Source organism: Octodon degus, unplaced genomic scaffold (assembly GCF_000260255.1).
Source record: "Octodon degus isolate 3935 unplaced genomic scaffold, OctDeg1.0 scaffold00006, whole genome shotgun sequence".
In the NCBI taxonomy this organism is placed as follows: Eukaryota; Metazoa; Chordata; class Mammalia; order Rodentia; family Octodontidae; genus Octodon; species Octodon degus.
The window spans coordinates 32,041,279-32,057,128 of NW_004524582.1; the positions used below are offsets into that span (position 1 = coordinate 32,041,279).

A 15,850-nucleotide genomic window follows, 5' to 3' on the forward strand; every position below is an offset into this window, starting at 1 on the left:
TAAAATAACTTTTAAAAAGGGTAGGGGAAATCCTGACCCATGCTACATTAATAAGCTGTGAAGACATTATGCTAAGTGAAACAAACCAGTCACAGATGAACAAAGACCCCCGGATCCCACTTTTATGAGGACCCTGGTCATCAAGCTCTTGAAAGATAGGAAACAACCATGGTTTTCAGGAGCTGGAAGCAAGTATGTAGAGAGACCAACTTCTCAGTTTAAGAGGAGGAAAAGACTTACAAATCAATGGTGGTAATAGTTTCATGACATTATTTATACCACTGAACTAAACACTTAAATATGGTTACCAGCTGGGTGCAGTGGCACACGCCTAGAACCCCAGCTACTGGGATGGCTCAGGACGGAGGAGCCTACGCTTGAGGCTGGCCTGTGTAATTTTATCAGAGGAGACCAAGCTACCAACTAATGATGTGAGCTGGTGACTTCTCCCTGAGATTAGTAAGGTTATAAGGAAAGAGAAAGAATAAGCATGAGGGTTCAGGCTTTGGCCTGGGAAGCACTCAGGAAGACAGCAGGCCTCTCTGGAACACTACGCCCCCTGCCCACTTACGATCTCAGAGCTGTCAGAAGGGGTCACAGCTGAATCAGGCCCTTCTGTGGTGGTCTGGGAGCTGTCACTGATGGGTGAGGAGGCCTGGGTCCCATCGTTCAGGTCCATAGCAGGGTCTGATGGGACGGCACTGATCTGGCTGGAACTGTGGCTCAAGATATCCTCTTCGTCCCCATCAGTGGCGGCACTGGTCAGGTCACAGCCAGACAGATCCACAGAGTCTGCCTGCAGCGTGTGCTGTGACCGGGGCTGCTCAGTGATGATGTCATGACTCATGGACCCAGGAGTAGAAACCCCTGAGGAGGCTGCCAACTCTCCACTGATCTCCCCCTTCACAGAGGCTATAGACAAAAAAAGGCCCAGCGGTCAGATGGACAAGCCAACATCCATGAAAGTATGCAGTGTAACAGAAAGTCAGTGTCAACAAAAGTTCTAAATTCACAGGCAGCATCCTTCAAATCTGACAACAGTATCTACAACAGTAAAGTAAGGGTAACCTACAGACAGTTTTTAAATGCTATGAATAACTGGGGAGATAGCTCAGTGGCATAAGTGCCTGCCTGAGGTGCCCAGTGTCCTGAGTTCAATTTATGGTACTAAAAATGCATACATACTATGAATATTCTCAAATGCGGTTTCACTGCCAAAACCAAAGTTCAAGTTCGTAAGCAACTACTCAAGTCATGGCTAACGCAACACCCAGCAGAGGCAGCCTGGCAACAGGTAGGCACAAATGGCAAACACAACACCCAGCAGCTCTACAAAGCAGTGCCAGAAATGGGCAAATTCATGTTTTCTTTGGGGTATACTTGCCTTCTTCCACTCCCTGTTTAAGATCTCTAATCTAGCCCTATTCTTCTGCAGGACAAATATACCTCATACCTTCCTAGTTTCATTTTGAATTTCCTATAACAAAATAAAAGCACTGTATAAAAATCACTTCATAACAACTGCCATTGGAAGCTATGGCCAGCGATCACAACTGAGTCCAAGCTCTAGATCTCCACACTGTCCAAGAAAGCAAAATTTCCTGCTGGTATTTTAGCTTTTCAATTAAGAAAAAATAATCTATTTGTATTTTGTAAGATAAAAGGATAAATTATTATCACTGGTGTTATTCCCATAATCCTCACCGGATACCACTGCCTTACTTTCATTTACCTAAAAATGTTCTTCTGGATAGGCTCATGCAACCCACCCTACCCTAAGTCAACCCAGACACTGGCATCTGAGGCTACTGTTCATCTTTTATAAAGTGCACAGATAACTTAATCGGATAACGCTATACTAAAGAGCGAGAGTGTCCCAGGCAATGCTCTGTGCCACTCACCATCCCACGCGGGAGGCTGCTCCAGCCACCGCCTGACCCAGAGGACGCAAACAGCCCACGTTAAAGGGAGCACACAGACACATCCCCCAAAGTCATGGAACAACAGGGCTGAAGTATCAGCGCTGGCGCAGGCCGACTCCATTGCCACCCCCGTGCCTGCCGAGTGCCGGCTAAGGCGCGGGGCAGAGGTAGGGAACAGGATGTAAGCAAGAGTGACAGCAGCCACTCACTACCTGCAAAGGCCGAGCTGCTGGTGTCTGACCTCGATTCGGAGTCATCCTCCAAGGCTTCCTCCTCTCCTAAAAGCACTTTCCCTAGAGAATAATGCAGCAACAGTCCTCTTAAGTTGGCTAAAGATAAGAACTGCAAAATTAAATAAGTGTACATTCTAAATTGAAACTCATGAACATATTTAACTTCATGGTTTATTATTATATGTTTTTATATCTTTAGGGTTAAACACAAGAACACAGATATATTATGTTCAGAACACTTCAAATCAATTAACTTGTATGAAAGTTATAGCCAATGATTCTCTAACAGTACTGCAAAATACAATAATGAAAATTTACTGATTTAGATGATCATTACTGCTAAATAACTTACACCAGTATTCAACTTAAAGATGTTACATTAAGACAGAAAAGATCCTATTCTATTAACCTTGGGGTATTCATGAAGTCTCCAATAAGAATTCGCACAAAACTCTCAAAGAAAAATCACTTTCATTTTCTTTTCTTTTACTTTCTGTTGTTAACAATCAGAACTCTAGTACTATGGTCTGAGAGGATAAAATAGTATTTTGTTTGCACAGTTTTAAAAATATTAGAAAGGCCAGCCAGATAGCTCAGCGGATTAAAGTGCCTGCTTAGGCTGAGACAGCAATTGAAACTGGGTGTGGTGGCACATCTGTAATCCCAGGATATGGGAGGCTGAAAACAGGAGGATCACTACAGTCCAATCTGTGCAGTGAGACCCTGTACTAAATACATTAAAAATATAAATATATTTAAAAGTTTTAGTGTGACTTAACGGGCCTCATTAAGTCACTATACACTGTCTAAATCGTTAACTGGCAATTTCCAACTTGTAAGTCAGAGTTGTAATAACTTCCATAAACTTAAACAATGAGACATTAAAGGCACTAAAACTTATTTATTTATTTGGTATTTGATAAAGGGTCTCACTACACAGCTCGGACTCATAGTGATCCTCCAGTTTTCAGCCTCCCCAGCGCTGGGATTACAGGTGTGCTCCACCACACCCAGACTGGGTGGCTGGCTCAGCGCACTGGGGGTGGGGCCCGCACAGCATGCGGGGCCAGGGTTGTCTAAGCAGGTGCTTAGTCTGCTGAGCTATTTCACCGGCCCTAAAAAATTAAGAGAAGAAAAAATTCACCAACTCAAAACCCCAAATATAAGTGAAATTACATAGTGACTAAACATCAAACAACAGGACTTCTTGTTAAAGCTGGAAGCAGTGACGCACACCTGTTAGCCCAAGTGTTCTGCAGGCTAAAGGGAGGACCTCGAGTCTGAGGCTATATTCTATATCAGAGCAAACCCCTAGTGGTTTGAGAAATCATACCAAACTCCACAACAGTGAATTTGGACCTTTTTTTCCCTCCATCAGATACTAAGGCTTGAGTCGAGGGAGCTGAGCCAGATCACCAGCCTTGCTTTAATTTGTGATGGCTGACCTCAAACCTGGGGGCCTCCTGCATCTGCCTCCTAAGCAGCTGAGATAATAGGCCTGCACACCACCTCTGAATCAGTGTTTTTCAAGTATGTTCCACACCCCGAAGCAGCGGATGACTCACTTAGGAACAGGTGCAGGTCTACCACTACATAACAGACTCCAAGCCACCCCACGCCTTTACCCAACACAACTCTACTTTCATCTCTTCTATACTGGCAGATTGGGGGGAAGTGTGTGGACTTTGCAGCTACAATAAAGTTTGAAAACCACAGCTTTAAATGGAATAAGGATTTTTTTGTTGTTGTTGTTCCTCGAATGGCTTCAGGGCACTTTTGGCCAGCGGGAGAGTTGTGAGGTTCGAACTCCAGCAACCTGAGGCTGAGAGCTTTGTGGAAGCAGCCACTTAAAGGCCTGAGCTAGGGCCAGGCCCCCAACAGCTTTAAATGGAAAAAAAAAAAAAAAAAAAAAAAAAAAAAAAAAAAAAAAAAAAAAAAAAAAAAAAAAAAAAAAAAACCTGAAAAAAATTAAAGACTGAGGAAATACGCTATGGACTGAACAGAAGACAGAATAACTCATCTAACAATGTCAATCACTATCTTTCTCATTGTCTCAAGAAAAGTGACTAAGAAACAAATGATATACCAAAGTAACTTCACTGTGTCCAAAATGTCCCCTAACTTAAGAACACAGAGATTAATTTTCTAGGAATCTCAACTTTTTTTTAATTTTCAAAAAAATTTTACAATGTTTCTCTAAAACTTCAAACTCAATTAACTATCCCACACTATGAAGACGCATACTATGTTTTTTGAGACTGGTCTCAGCATGTTGCCCAGGCTGATCTCAAATCCCTGGGTGCTAACGATTCTCCTGCCTCAATCAGGACTACAGGTGTGTCTTATCAGTATACCCAGCTTACAAATGTTACTGTTTCTAAGTACTGGGAAACGCTTACCTCCTTCTCAAAGACAAGAATGCTATTTTTCTTAAAATCCCATTCAATACTTTAAACACTCAAGTTATGGTACAAAAAAGGACAAGTCTTTAAGATTTCAAAACAAAAAATACTAGTAATTCTTTCCTAAGGACATTCCCAATGAAAAAGAAGATAAGTGGTAATACAAAGTGATAATATGAAGGAAAAGTATTAGGTCACAGACATTCCTTGTTTAACAACTGCATTCTGTTCCTGTCCCTAAGTCATTAGATGAACTGGCTGTTAAATGAGGAGTGTATAATATGTACCTTACAATGTTCAGAACAAAGAAATGGTCCAAGGAAACTCTACTTGAACACTGCTTTGATTTGCATAACTCTTATATGCAGCATGTAATATTATATGCAGTATATAATAATGTAAAACTATAGTATTGTACTGTATAGGACCATCAGCAACAATCACAGTACTGTAGAAAGGTGTTCTGTACCCAAAAAAAGACACTGAGACTCAATAAAGAAGAGGTACAGAACTATACCCAAAAAAAGAAAACAAAACAAAAAAAATAAGCTTGTAAGTCCAAGCAGCAGACCTCAGTTGAAACTAAGCCCAAATAGTTGTTAAATAGGTAGGCTGTTAAATGAAGAACATCTCTATCAGAAACACTTTAATATGTATAAATTAACTGTATCCTTTTATATGAACAGTCAAACACTGTTGAAAATGATAACCAGGGCTGAAGTAAATTCATAAAAGCTACTTAATAATAATCATCATCATCCTACCTTAACACAATCCTTTAGGAAAGTAAGCTCCCCTCTGCAGAAGCAGGCCTGCTTGTGTCTAAGTGAAGTTCTGCTGGACCCAGACATGCCTAGCTCTCACAGACGCCCACAGCTGCTTTCTGACCACAGGGCTGAGTGTAACAGTTGTAAAAAAAAAAAAAGACCATGTGGCCCATGTGCTAAAATATTTGCCCTGTGGCCCTTCATGGAAAGTCTGCTGACCAATGATGGAAAGAAAGCGTTAGAAATCTGTCGCAAAGCAAATCTGATACAGAAGCAACTTTTTAAAGTCACCCTACATAACTTTAGGCCTATTTACCAGTTTCCAGCAACATTCACCCATAGATTCACCCTATGGGAAGAGAAACAGTCTAAAGCACAAACAAAAAAAGCAGTTTGATTCAACACAAGATGCAGATTTCAAAAATAATCACCTTTTTGTTTTCTTGAAAGGACAGGACTGCAAGAACCTCCTCCAGCTGTAAACCATAAAAAGTGACAGATCAAAGGAAGGTAAAGCTGTTAAAAATCAGAAGAAATCTGAATACTTTCAAAAAGCTTAATCTAATTTTAAAAGTAGGGAAAATGTCAACACGTTCCCACTTAAATGGCACAGTGCAACATCTTCTAATTTTAATGCGAAAATTACATTAACATTCAAATATGTAGGGTTTTTTTTTTTGTTTTGTTTTGTTTTTTTGGTGGAACTGGGGATTGAACTCAGGCCCTTGCACTTGCCAGGGAAATGCTTATTCTACTGAGCCATCTCCCCGGCCCCAAATATGTAGTTTTGAAGACGTAACTAAAATGCCAAAAGAACTATAATAAACTGCTTTTTAACAGCCAAATTAAAAATAGTAGAGGTCTCAGATTATTTGATCAACTAATAATCAAGTAGACATATTAGAGATGAACACTTGTAACACATGCAGACCACAAACAAGGATTCTGCAGGGCAAAGGAGGGCAGCCAGGGCACACTAACACCTCTGCCTACAGATCAAACACATGTCCATGAGGCAGCAATCAGATATCCAGGAAATTCTCTCTAGTTTTTCAACACAGTGAGCAGAGGCCTCATTCCCATCACCCTAGGCCCCTGCAGCAGCCACGGAGAGATCCAGGCCAGCAGAATTTCCTCAAGCCTGCTATGGAGGCTATGATCCACAGGTTCTCATCTGTCCCTGTTCCCAAGGATGCCCCATGTCAACACACTGAGCCATCTGAGCAGAGCCTTGTGGAATCAGAGCCCAATTCCTTTGAATATGAAGCACAAAGAGTAGGCTAGGTGTCATGGGGTAGGGACTGGGGGCTGAGAATGCAAAGAGTTTTAAAGTCAGGACCCAGAGAGCACAAAAACTCTGAAACCCAGGCGAAGGCTTCAAGATCCTATCTCAGGCAAATTAAAAGTAAAGTCCTAGAAAAACCCTCCTGTTCTCATTTTATAACATTCAAATGGCAGGTGGGGAACAGTGTAGTCAGAGGAGGCAAACCAAGCAGCATCTGGCCTCACTCTGCCAGCTGACATCCTGAGATCTGTGCTGTATGTCTAGTCAAGAAGCTTGGAGTGGCAGCTCAGCACAGCACAGCCCCACAGAACACAAGAGTCCTGAGTGACGGCACAGGTGGTTACAAGCAGAGACCAGTAAGAGAGAACACACCTAGAAGCTCCACAATGCTCCCGCTGCGGCTCCGGCCCCGGGCCTCCTCCTGAGCAGTGGAGAGCTGAGCCAGGCCTCCTGGAGTGGTCAGCGCTTGCAAGAGCTCAGGCGGGGGCGTGCGGAAGAGCTGCTGCAAGAGTTCCAGCGCACCCGTCACCACATTGTGGTCTTGGTGCTGTGTGTGATACAAGGTCAGTTCATAAACCTAGAAAGAGACAGAAAAACAGGCAAGTGTTCAGTTTTGGTTTTAGAAATGTCTCCTGCCTTTCACTTTTTTACAAGTCCTTGTGGCAAAGCCTGCGTTCTAATTCTCCCTCTAAACATGATCCTTTCTGCCAGTGTGGTCAAAGTGTCCATGGGTTCTAGACAGTCATGATGCTTCCCTGGTATACTGAGCCACAGACATAAACAGAGCCCTTCATCTTGAGCAGCAGCATGCTGCTTCAGATCGCCACGCCTCAAAACCAGTCCCTAGGGAATCCCAGCAGACACCACGGTAAAATTGCATGGGCGCTCCCAGCAGCCCACAACAGCTTCCAAGAATCCACAACAAAGAGCTGCCAGGAACGTTACAAGCATCTGGAGTCAAACCTTACAGGTGCTCCTAATACTTATCGCATTATATGCACAAGATGAATTTATTCTTTTTCACATTCGAGCTGCCAGAAATATAACACAGGGTGCTCAGTTAAATTTCATTTTCAGACAAACAACAAATAATTTTGTAGTGTTTCCTTTGCAATTTGGAAAAAAATTACCAAATTATCACTGATCTAAAAGTCAAATTTCACAAGTATTTTTGTTGAGTTTGCCTCTCCTACCTTTACTATCATAAAATATACAGATTTCTTTTTTGAAAGTCAACACAGAAACACAGAAGAGTATGGATTAAATGTCATGGTATCCCAGGAAGAGCTACCTTTAATCCGTGTTTCTTTAAGCAATTCTGATTGCAAGCTCCATAACGCCTAAGCCAGAGCTTATTTTTATGAGTAGCTTTCCTAGAATCCAACCACATCTATGGGCTGTCTATGGCTGCTTCTGTGACACAGGCCATAGTTAAATAAATGTGACCACAGTGGTACGGCCTGCAAAAGCCTAAAACAGTTACTCTGTCCACTGATGGAAAACCTGGTTTAGGTGACCAGCTGTCAGTTCTGACTGAAGCCATCCATCTGTTTCAAGCAGCCTCTCCTAACTCCTCTCTGAGTAAAGAGGAACTCAGAGCCCATGTCCCCTTTCCCCTCCTCTGCTTCCTATAACCTATTGTCCAGATTCACCTCATTTACATACTACGTGGTAACATTATTTAAATCTGATCTGCCTAGAAGTCAAGCCTAAAACTGAATCTTAATAGTATGGTCATGCTTGGTGGCTCACACTTATAATCCCAACACTCCGGAAGGTCGAAGTAGGAGGATCACAAGTTTGAGTCCAGCCTTGGCAACTAGCAATTTAGCCAGACCCTGTCTAAACATAAAAAATTAAAAAAAGGGTTGGGGATGCAACTCAGTGTAAAGACCGTAGGTTCAAGCTCCAGTGCTGTAAAGAGATAAATTGGATATATCTTGTCTCATGTAAATAAGTGTTATTTATTTACATAAGGCTGTAAAGCCTAATGTGGTAGCTCAGAACAAAATACTTCATTATTACTGTGTGTTGCTCAAACAGAATATTCCCAGGTTACCAGTCAAATAGATTTTCTTTTTATAATTTATTACTTTCTGTCTGTCTTCTCTGGCTTCATCATTGGATGGTAAAATTCTCTTACACATTTGCTGGTTTTCCTACAGCCTGCTCACTCCTTTCCAGCACTACCACACATCCCTTGGCTTCTCTCAGCCTCATGTGGCCACACTGCTGCAGGATACTGCCTGTAGCTCCTCATCTGAACTACAAGCTGGACAACAACCATGAGGAATTGCTCTGAGCTCAATGCTAGGTGAGATACTTTGTTTGCTGGATTTTTAGGACTTCTTTTATTGAATTTATATCTCATTTTGCTAGAATATGTCTTCAAACAATTGTTTTCAAAAAGCACAGGTGCAAAACACACACACACTTGCCAGGCTGCCAGCATCCCATTCCATGCACACCCTGCCCAGACCGATATGCAAGGGTGGGCCAGGCCCATGGCTGTCCCCTCAGCACCCATCCCTGTGCCTGACAGGGCGGTGCTCAATCAGTATGTCCTGAGTATGGGAGCACCTTTCACAAGCCCTATCCCAAGTGAGTCTGAGGGGTACAAGCAAATCCCTCAGCACCTTCAGTACTCACCCAGTGAAGCAGACAGGCAGAGCTCACGAGCCAAGGAGTCAGGCTCCAGAGCCCACGCTGCTCACGCTCAGCTCTGCCTCTTCTCACACAGGTTATTTTAGCTTCCGCAGTTTAAAGACACAGGCAAGCGTTACCCTGTACTCCTACCTGGACCAGCTGTTCTGCAGACGGAGAGACTTCCATCTCTTTCCGTGTCACCCCAAAGCTGCCTTTCAGGCTTGTGTCCTTGACCTGCTGCTGTAGCAAGGGCACCAGATACCTCAGTGTGAGCAGCACCCCAAGGATCAGGAGCGTGGGGTGTTCTTCCTCCACCGGAACCAGCAGACCTACAAAGGCAGCCATATGATTTTTCAATGGCTAATCTGCTGCTCAGAGACTCACAGTGCACTTTAAAAAACAAAACAGCTATAGAACCACCTTTCACTAAGGCTGGTGTGACTAGAAGAACAGGCTGGGTGGCCAGATACAGTAATGGCTCGGAGCAGCAGGCCCCCAAAGAGAATAACCACACTTAGGCAGTTATTTTATACCGAAGACCACCTGTCGAGTCCAGCACTACTAGCCATGGTTTCCAAGCACTGGAACCGTAGGAGAAACTGCCAGCAGAAGCCTTACAGGGACAGAGGGTCAGGCTGTGCACTACCTTCCACCTGCTGCCCAGTGAGATGCTCTTGGGCACTGCAGCATCACAAAGCCTACAGAAGCGCACAGCAGCTGCAGTGCAACTCACATTGAGCAGCAGTCTGGAGCAGAGGCCAGGCCTAAAGACTGAGGGATCAGCAGGCACATACGACTTTCCAAAGGTATACACCTGGAAGTGCTGGAGAGGCGCCCGCACGGCTCCCACCTTACCTAGCAGCACACTGAGCAGCCAGCTGTAAAAGTACTGCGTCCTCCTGGAGTGCTGGCAGACGCTCACCGCTGAGCCAGCTGCCGTCCGCCGGACCGTAGGAGAGCTCGACTTCAGATTCGCTATGAATGCCTTCAACAGAACCTGGAAAAACCCAAAATTCAAGCAGGCAGAAGATGAGGCTGCTATGAGGGTTATCACACGTTTAGAAACTCTGGAGCTGAGGATGTAGCTCCAGAGAGCACTTGCCTAGCTTTACCACGGACTTAAGCCACAGCACACACATAAAAAGGCAGGTATGGTGATGCCTGTTTATAATGCCAATACTCAGGAGGCTGGGGCAGGAAGACTGCTAGTTCAAAGTTAGAATGGAACTACATAGGGTGAACTTGTCTCAAAAATAAAACAAGAAAAAAAAATAACCCCACAAGGATTAGGAGCTTTAAATTTTTGTGGAGCATAAATTAGAAGTGATGAAACTTTCCTATAAATGAATGGAAGAATCCCAAACTTGGGCTAGTCAGGAATGTTTATAAGCATGTGGCATGGTTCCTCATTTATCAGCCACACTAAGCACGCTGCCAGCCTCCTTGTGAGGGGGAGACGGCAGCTGACAGAGAAGTTCCCTCCACCTACGCTGGCGGCTCTGGGCCAGGTCAATAAGGACGCTGAGCAAAATGGAGACGTCCCAAAGACTCTATCAACAAATATTAACAAAAAGACCAGCCAGACAACTCAGCGGATTAAAGTGCCTGCTTAGGCAGACGCAGGGACTGGGGTTCCATCCCCTGCGTGCCCTGCTGGCGCCGCCCCCAGGGCACACTGAGATGGCAACTGAGACTGGGCATGGCGATGCACATCTGTAATGCCAGCAATCCCAGCACTTGGGAGACTGAAAACAGGAGGATCACTATGAGTCTGATCTCCGTAGTGAGACCCTGTACTAAATTTTTAAAAATAATTTTTTTTAAAGGGTCTGGGGAGATAGCTCAGTGGAATAAGTGCCTGCCTAGCAAACGCAAGGTCCTGAGTTCGATCCCTGGTACCAAAAAAAAAAAAGCAAATGTTGTAACCATTTCCATTTTTGTAACTAGAACAGCTATTTTGTTATACAATTCTGTATGTTTCTGTTATAACTGTTATAATGTTATAACCTGACCAAAACGCCACCATCCTGTTCTGTATGCTGTGTGGTCTTAGTAAACCATGTCAGCTACTATAAAATGTGATTTTTAGTTTCTTAAGCCCACTCCCTTCAGGGCGTGTTATACCCTGACATTAGTAACTCCATCTTGGCTCTCTGATTCAACTTTGCCCTAGTTGATTACAATGACTCCATCTTGGTCCTCTGAGTCACCCCTGCCCTGGTTCCAAGAATGTCTTAAGGCGAAGAAAAACAGGTGTTCCTAGCAACCCATGGCCACATTGTCCTTAGAAGGTCAGCATGACCGCATACCTAGATTACACACCCTGTACTGTACTCCACCTAGACCAAAGGGGTAACTCTTCTGTGTCCAGCTTCCTCCAGGTGGGCTACAACCAATCCTGTAAAAGGTCATGTGCCCCCTTAGCCACATTAACATCTGCTATTGGCTTCTGTGATCGGCTTGCTTGGATGGGTGGTCTTGCGGTTTTTGGGTTTAAATTACTGTGCCTCCCCTTATTCGGGGCTCCTCTTTGTCTCTCGGACTCTGAGGGTGCCGCTGGGTACCAGCTAAAATAAAGCGCTACCATCTTTTTGGACGTTTTGCCTCGTTGTCTCCTTCTTGGGTTACAACAATAACCTATGTGATTGACTCCATTTTGTAACCAGAATAGCCACTGTATTATACACCTCTGTACATTTCCACTGTAACTTTATTAATGAGGATTGTTTGGTATAAGCTGACAACTTAAACTCCATCTTGGTGGCTCAAGCCATCCGTCGGACCTCTGAACACAGTCTGTTAATGTTCAAACTATTCCTTTGTTCTAAACCACAATGTGTTAAAGGTTAAGATCTGAACTATTTCTTACCCCAGAGCACTCCACACAGTATGTCCCGTGATCAACACTGAACCATAAATTGTAATTATTTGTTCCTGAAAATTGTAACCGCATGTTAAAAAAATGTAACCTGCTTTCCCAGAAGTGGACGCTAACCCCTATGCTGCATTCCCGTGCGCTCAAGTCACGAGACCTCCCCTTTGCGGTTTTCAGCCTTAAAAACCGTTATCTCTCCCCTCCTGGATGCACACTTACGCACTTTGCCGGGTGTTGCCACTGGGTACCAGCTAAAATAAAGCACTCTTTTCTTTTTGGACTTGTCTCCCAGTTGTCTCATTTTTGGGTTACAACAGCAAATACTAACATAAAGGAAAGAGCTCCTGGCAACTCCAATAACTTCCCAGCCCAAGAGATGCATGGACAAGTGCTGCTGGAGTCAATGACGTGCCCTCAGGACTGTCTACTGGGGATGGGATGACACACCTCCCATCATCAGAGCAGAAAGGTGCTCAATGGACCCCAGAATGAGCTCAAGAAGAACACACTGTAATTCCATTTAAGTCTTAACTACCCAAAGAATGAGATGGAGAGGCTGGCTAGCCACATTCTGATGGTGACTGTCATTGACATCTATTCCCAGGGCTGGGGGTGTGGCTCAGTGGCAGCATATCCAGCATGTGCACGGCACTGGATGCAACCCCCAAGCACTGTGATCAATAAATACCCACTCCCGTCATACTAACCCATGCAGGTAGGCATCGATGAAGCACTACTCAATGTGAGGCCAGTACATGCTCATCAACTAGCTACTGAGTGCCAGGTCTCTCTCCTCCAAAGTGGGGCTTCCTAAACTGTTGAGATTTAATGGGGTTCAGTGATTCTGCAGACTAGACTGGAACTAGCAGCATGGAAGACGTCTAAGCCAGGGACCTGCCATTTCAGGATACCTCCCAGGGAATCCAGACAACTTATCTCACAAACATTTTAGCTATGAGAAAAGATAACAGAATCTTAAACCCTAAAAACACATAGGCATAACTGAAACACTAGGTATGGTGGTCCACTCCTGTAATCCCAGCAACTCAGAAGGCTGAGGTAGATTTGCAAATTCCAGGCAAGTCCCAGCAATTTATTGGGATTGTCTCAGGATGAATTTTTTTTTCAAAATTATTGTTACATTTATTATTTACAATATAAAGCACTTTGAGAACTTTTTTTAAAAAAATTTTTGGCAGTGTTAGTCAGCAGCAAAGCACTTGCCTAGCATAGCTGAAGCCCTGGGCTCAAAATCCTGCACCAAAAGAAAGAGAGGGAGAAAGGGAGGGAGATATGCATCATTCTCTATTGGTCCAAACTTACAAGCATAATGAGATAAGCAATGTTACAGAGAGTCAGCCCAGAGTAAAACTAAATAGTTTGGAATAATAATATCTAACCTGAAAGCTCCAAGGGGGGCCTCCTAAGATCTAAATCTCATCCAAAAAACATGACAGCATGTCAAAGGACTCACCTAGACCAGGTTTAAGGCACTTTTAAAAATAAGGGTCATGAGTTGCACTACATAGCTGGTTCTGATATAGGGAACAAACAATCTTGGGCAGATAACCTCCAAATGATACAGGGGAAAAATGAAACTCCCAACCTGAAAAGTACCTGGGGTGAGTTCATGCTCTCTAAGAACCGAAGAATGAATTTTAGGAACAAACAAAGGTTATGAGCAGAATATATTTACTGGGGGAAAGAAAGCTCCTGTCCAAGACAGGGACAGGAGGGGGCCCCCAAGTGGGTTGTCACCAAGAATTTGTTTTATCCAGGGACTTTTATAGAGTAAAAGCATGTGGTGAGGCGGGTCTGAGGTGGTGGAGAACAGGGGAACTCACTTAGGTGGGCATGAAGTGAGACAAAACTATGGTCAACCAATGAGATCACAAGCACCATTGCTCATTCAGGACCAAATTGGGAAGCGAGTAGCAAGCAGGCATGAATACTGGACAGGGTCTCTTCCTGGTGGGGGCTGAGCTAGTGACTCACTTGGGCTCTTTCAAGGTGGTTGGTGCCTATTTAGAATATCAATGCCTGATGCCCATCCCCAGGGAAGCATGTAGCTGTATTTGTTTCCTCTTTTGTCTTGAGGTCTGGCCCATAGGGAGTGTCTGTCTCTTCCAAGTTGCAAAGTCACCTTGTCTTCTATATTTTCTCCTTGAGGGCCTGACCCTGTCTGCCTATAATATTTCTATCTAATTCAGCTGCCTGCGACAGTTCTAAGCTGAGGTGGCCACTGAGTCATGGATGTGGTGGTGCAGGCCTGTAATCCCAAGCACTGGGGAGGATGAAAAACAGGAGGCTCTCTACAAGTCTGAGCTGCACAGTGAGACCCTGTACCAAATACATTTTTTAAAAAAAAAAAAAAAAAAAAGAAAAGAAAAGAAACAAATACACATATGACCTATTTTCCAGAGTACTTTAGGAGCAGTTGGGTATGGTGGTGTATGCCTGTGATTACACCATTTGGGAGGCTGAGGCAGAAGGAGGGTTGCTTATACTACATAATTTAAGGACAACACGAACTACATAGTGAGACCCTGTCTAAAAATAAAATAAAATAAATAAGTCTTTCAGAAGGGAAAAGATACATAAATCATTAAACTTTACAGTCAAGAATAACAGGCTCTGGCCCTACTATGAATTGCTGAATTATTATGGTGGTCAGCTAACATGGCTGAAACCCTTAAAACAACAGCTTAGTTTCCCAATGACTACTTCCTTCTTCTTCCCCAACTCAGTCCTGGATACAATTTCCTCTCACCTTTCCTGAGCACACAGGGAGACCGTAATCAGCTCCTTAGGTGACACTAAACCTGCCCCTCAAACTCCACCCTTAACAAAAGTCCACAGAAATCTAAGCTTTCTTTGTCTCAGGCCAGAAGATCTACCTGACCAATCTGCTCTTGATCCTCTCCATGTCTTTAGAGTAAATAAAAGCTTCTTTTATCTTTGCTATCACTTCACTGAACACTGAAAAACCTAACAAAGAATACTTCAGGGATTGAAAATGGAAACTAAAACCATAATGTGACATAAGGACCCACTTCAGAATGGCTAGAGCTCAAAAGAATGACGATTCCAAATATTGGTGAGGGTGGAGAGGCTTGGAATTCACCACCCACCAACAGAGGGTCGTCTGGTGTGACCTCATAGGAGGCAAACAGGCACCTGTGCTGAAGCTGAGACCTATGACTCTGCCACGCCTGTACTCTATCTCTAGGAGCCCACAACAGGCGGCCTACTGCGCCCCAGTGGCCACTGGTCACAAAAGGTAGAAACTAGAAATTACCCTACTGTCCATCCACAATAAAATAAACTAAGACATATCACCCAACAGAACGCCCCAGAGCTACGAAAACTGGACCGCTAAGGCACCATAAGGTGGAAGACTAACAAACGTGGTGTAAAAGAAACCACACCAAAAATAATACCTACTGGGGCTGGTGAGATGGCTCAGTGGTCTAAAGCACCTACTTGGAACAAGCTTGCACAGGGACCGCGGTTCAATCCCCCAGCACCACATGCCAGCCAGCCGCGCCCCCTGGTGGGCTGAGCTGGCCACACACACACACACAATAAATAAATAAACTTTAAAAAAAAAAAACAAATATATTGGCTTCCTTTAATTAGCCTGGTCACTGTTTCTTAGTACAACTTTACTGTAGAGATTGGATTTGTTTTGTTCTTTTTAGTTTATTTTATGTCTGTAAC

At 43.9% G+C, this 15,850-nt stretch overlaps 1 protein-coding gene across 2 annotated transcripts in view; it reads right to left on the reverse strand.

The window, feature by feature from the left end:
* Positions 1-15,850, reverse strand: part of Htt (huntingtin) — a 149,447-nt gene that overhangs the window by 85,436 nt on the left and 48,161 nt on the right. For both annotated transcript variants that reach the window (XM_004624601.2, XM_023700011.1), the window contains exons 7-12: positions 10,111-10,252; positions 9,406-9,584; positions 6,982-7,186; positions 5,756-5,800; positions 2,135-2,215; positions 572-912 (exon numbers count right to left, since the gene is read on the reverse strand). In XM_004624601.2, coding sequence (XP_004624658.1) covers positions 572-912; positions 2,135-2,215; positions 5,756-5,800; positions 6,982-7,186; positions 9,406-9,584; positions 10,111-10,252 — 993 coding nt within the window. The remainder of the gene's footprint in view (positions 1-571; positions 913-2,134; positions 2,216-5,755; positions 5,801-6,981; positions 7,187-9,405; positions 9,585-10,110; positions 10,253-15,850) is intronic.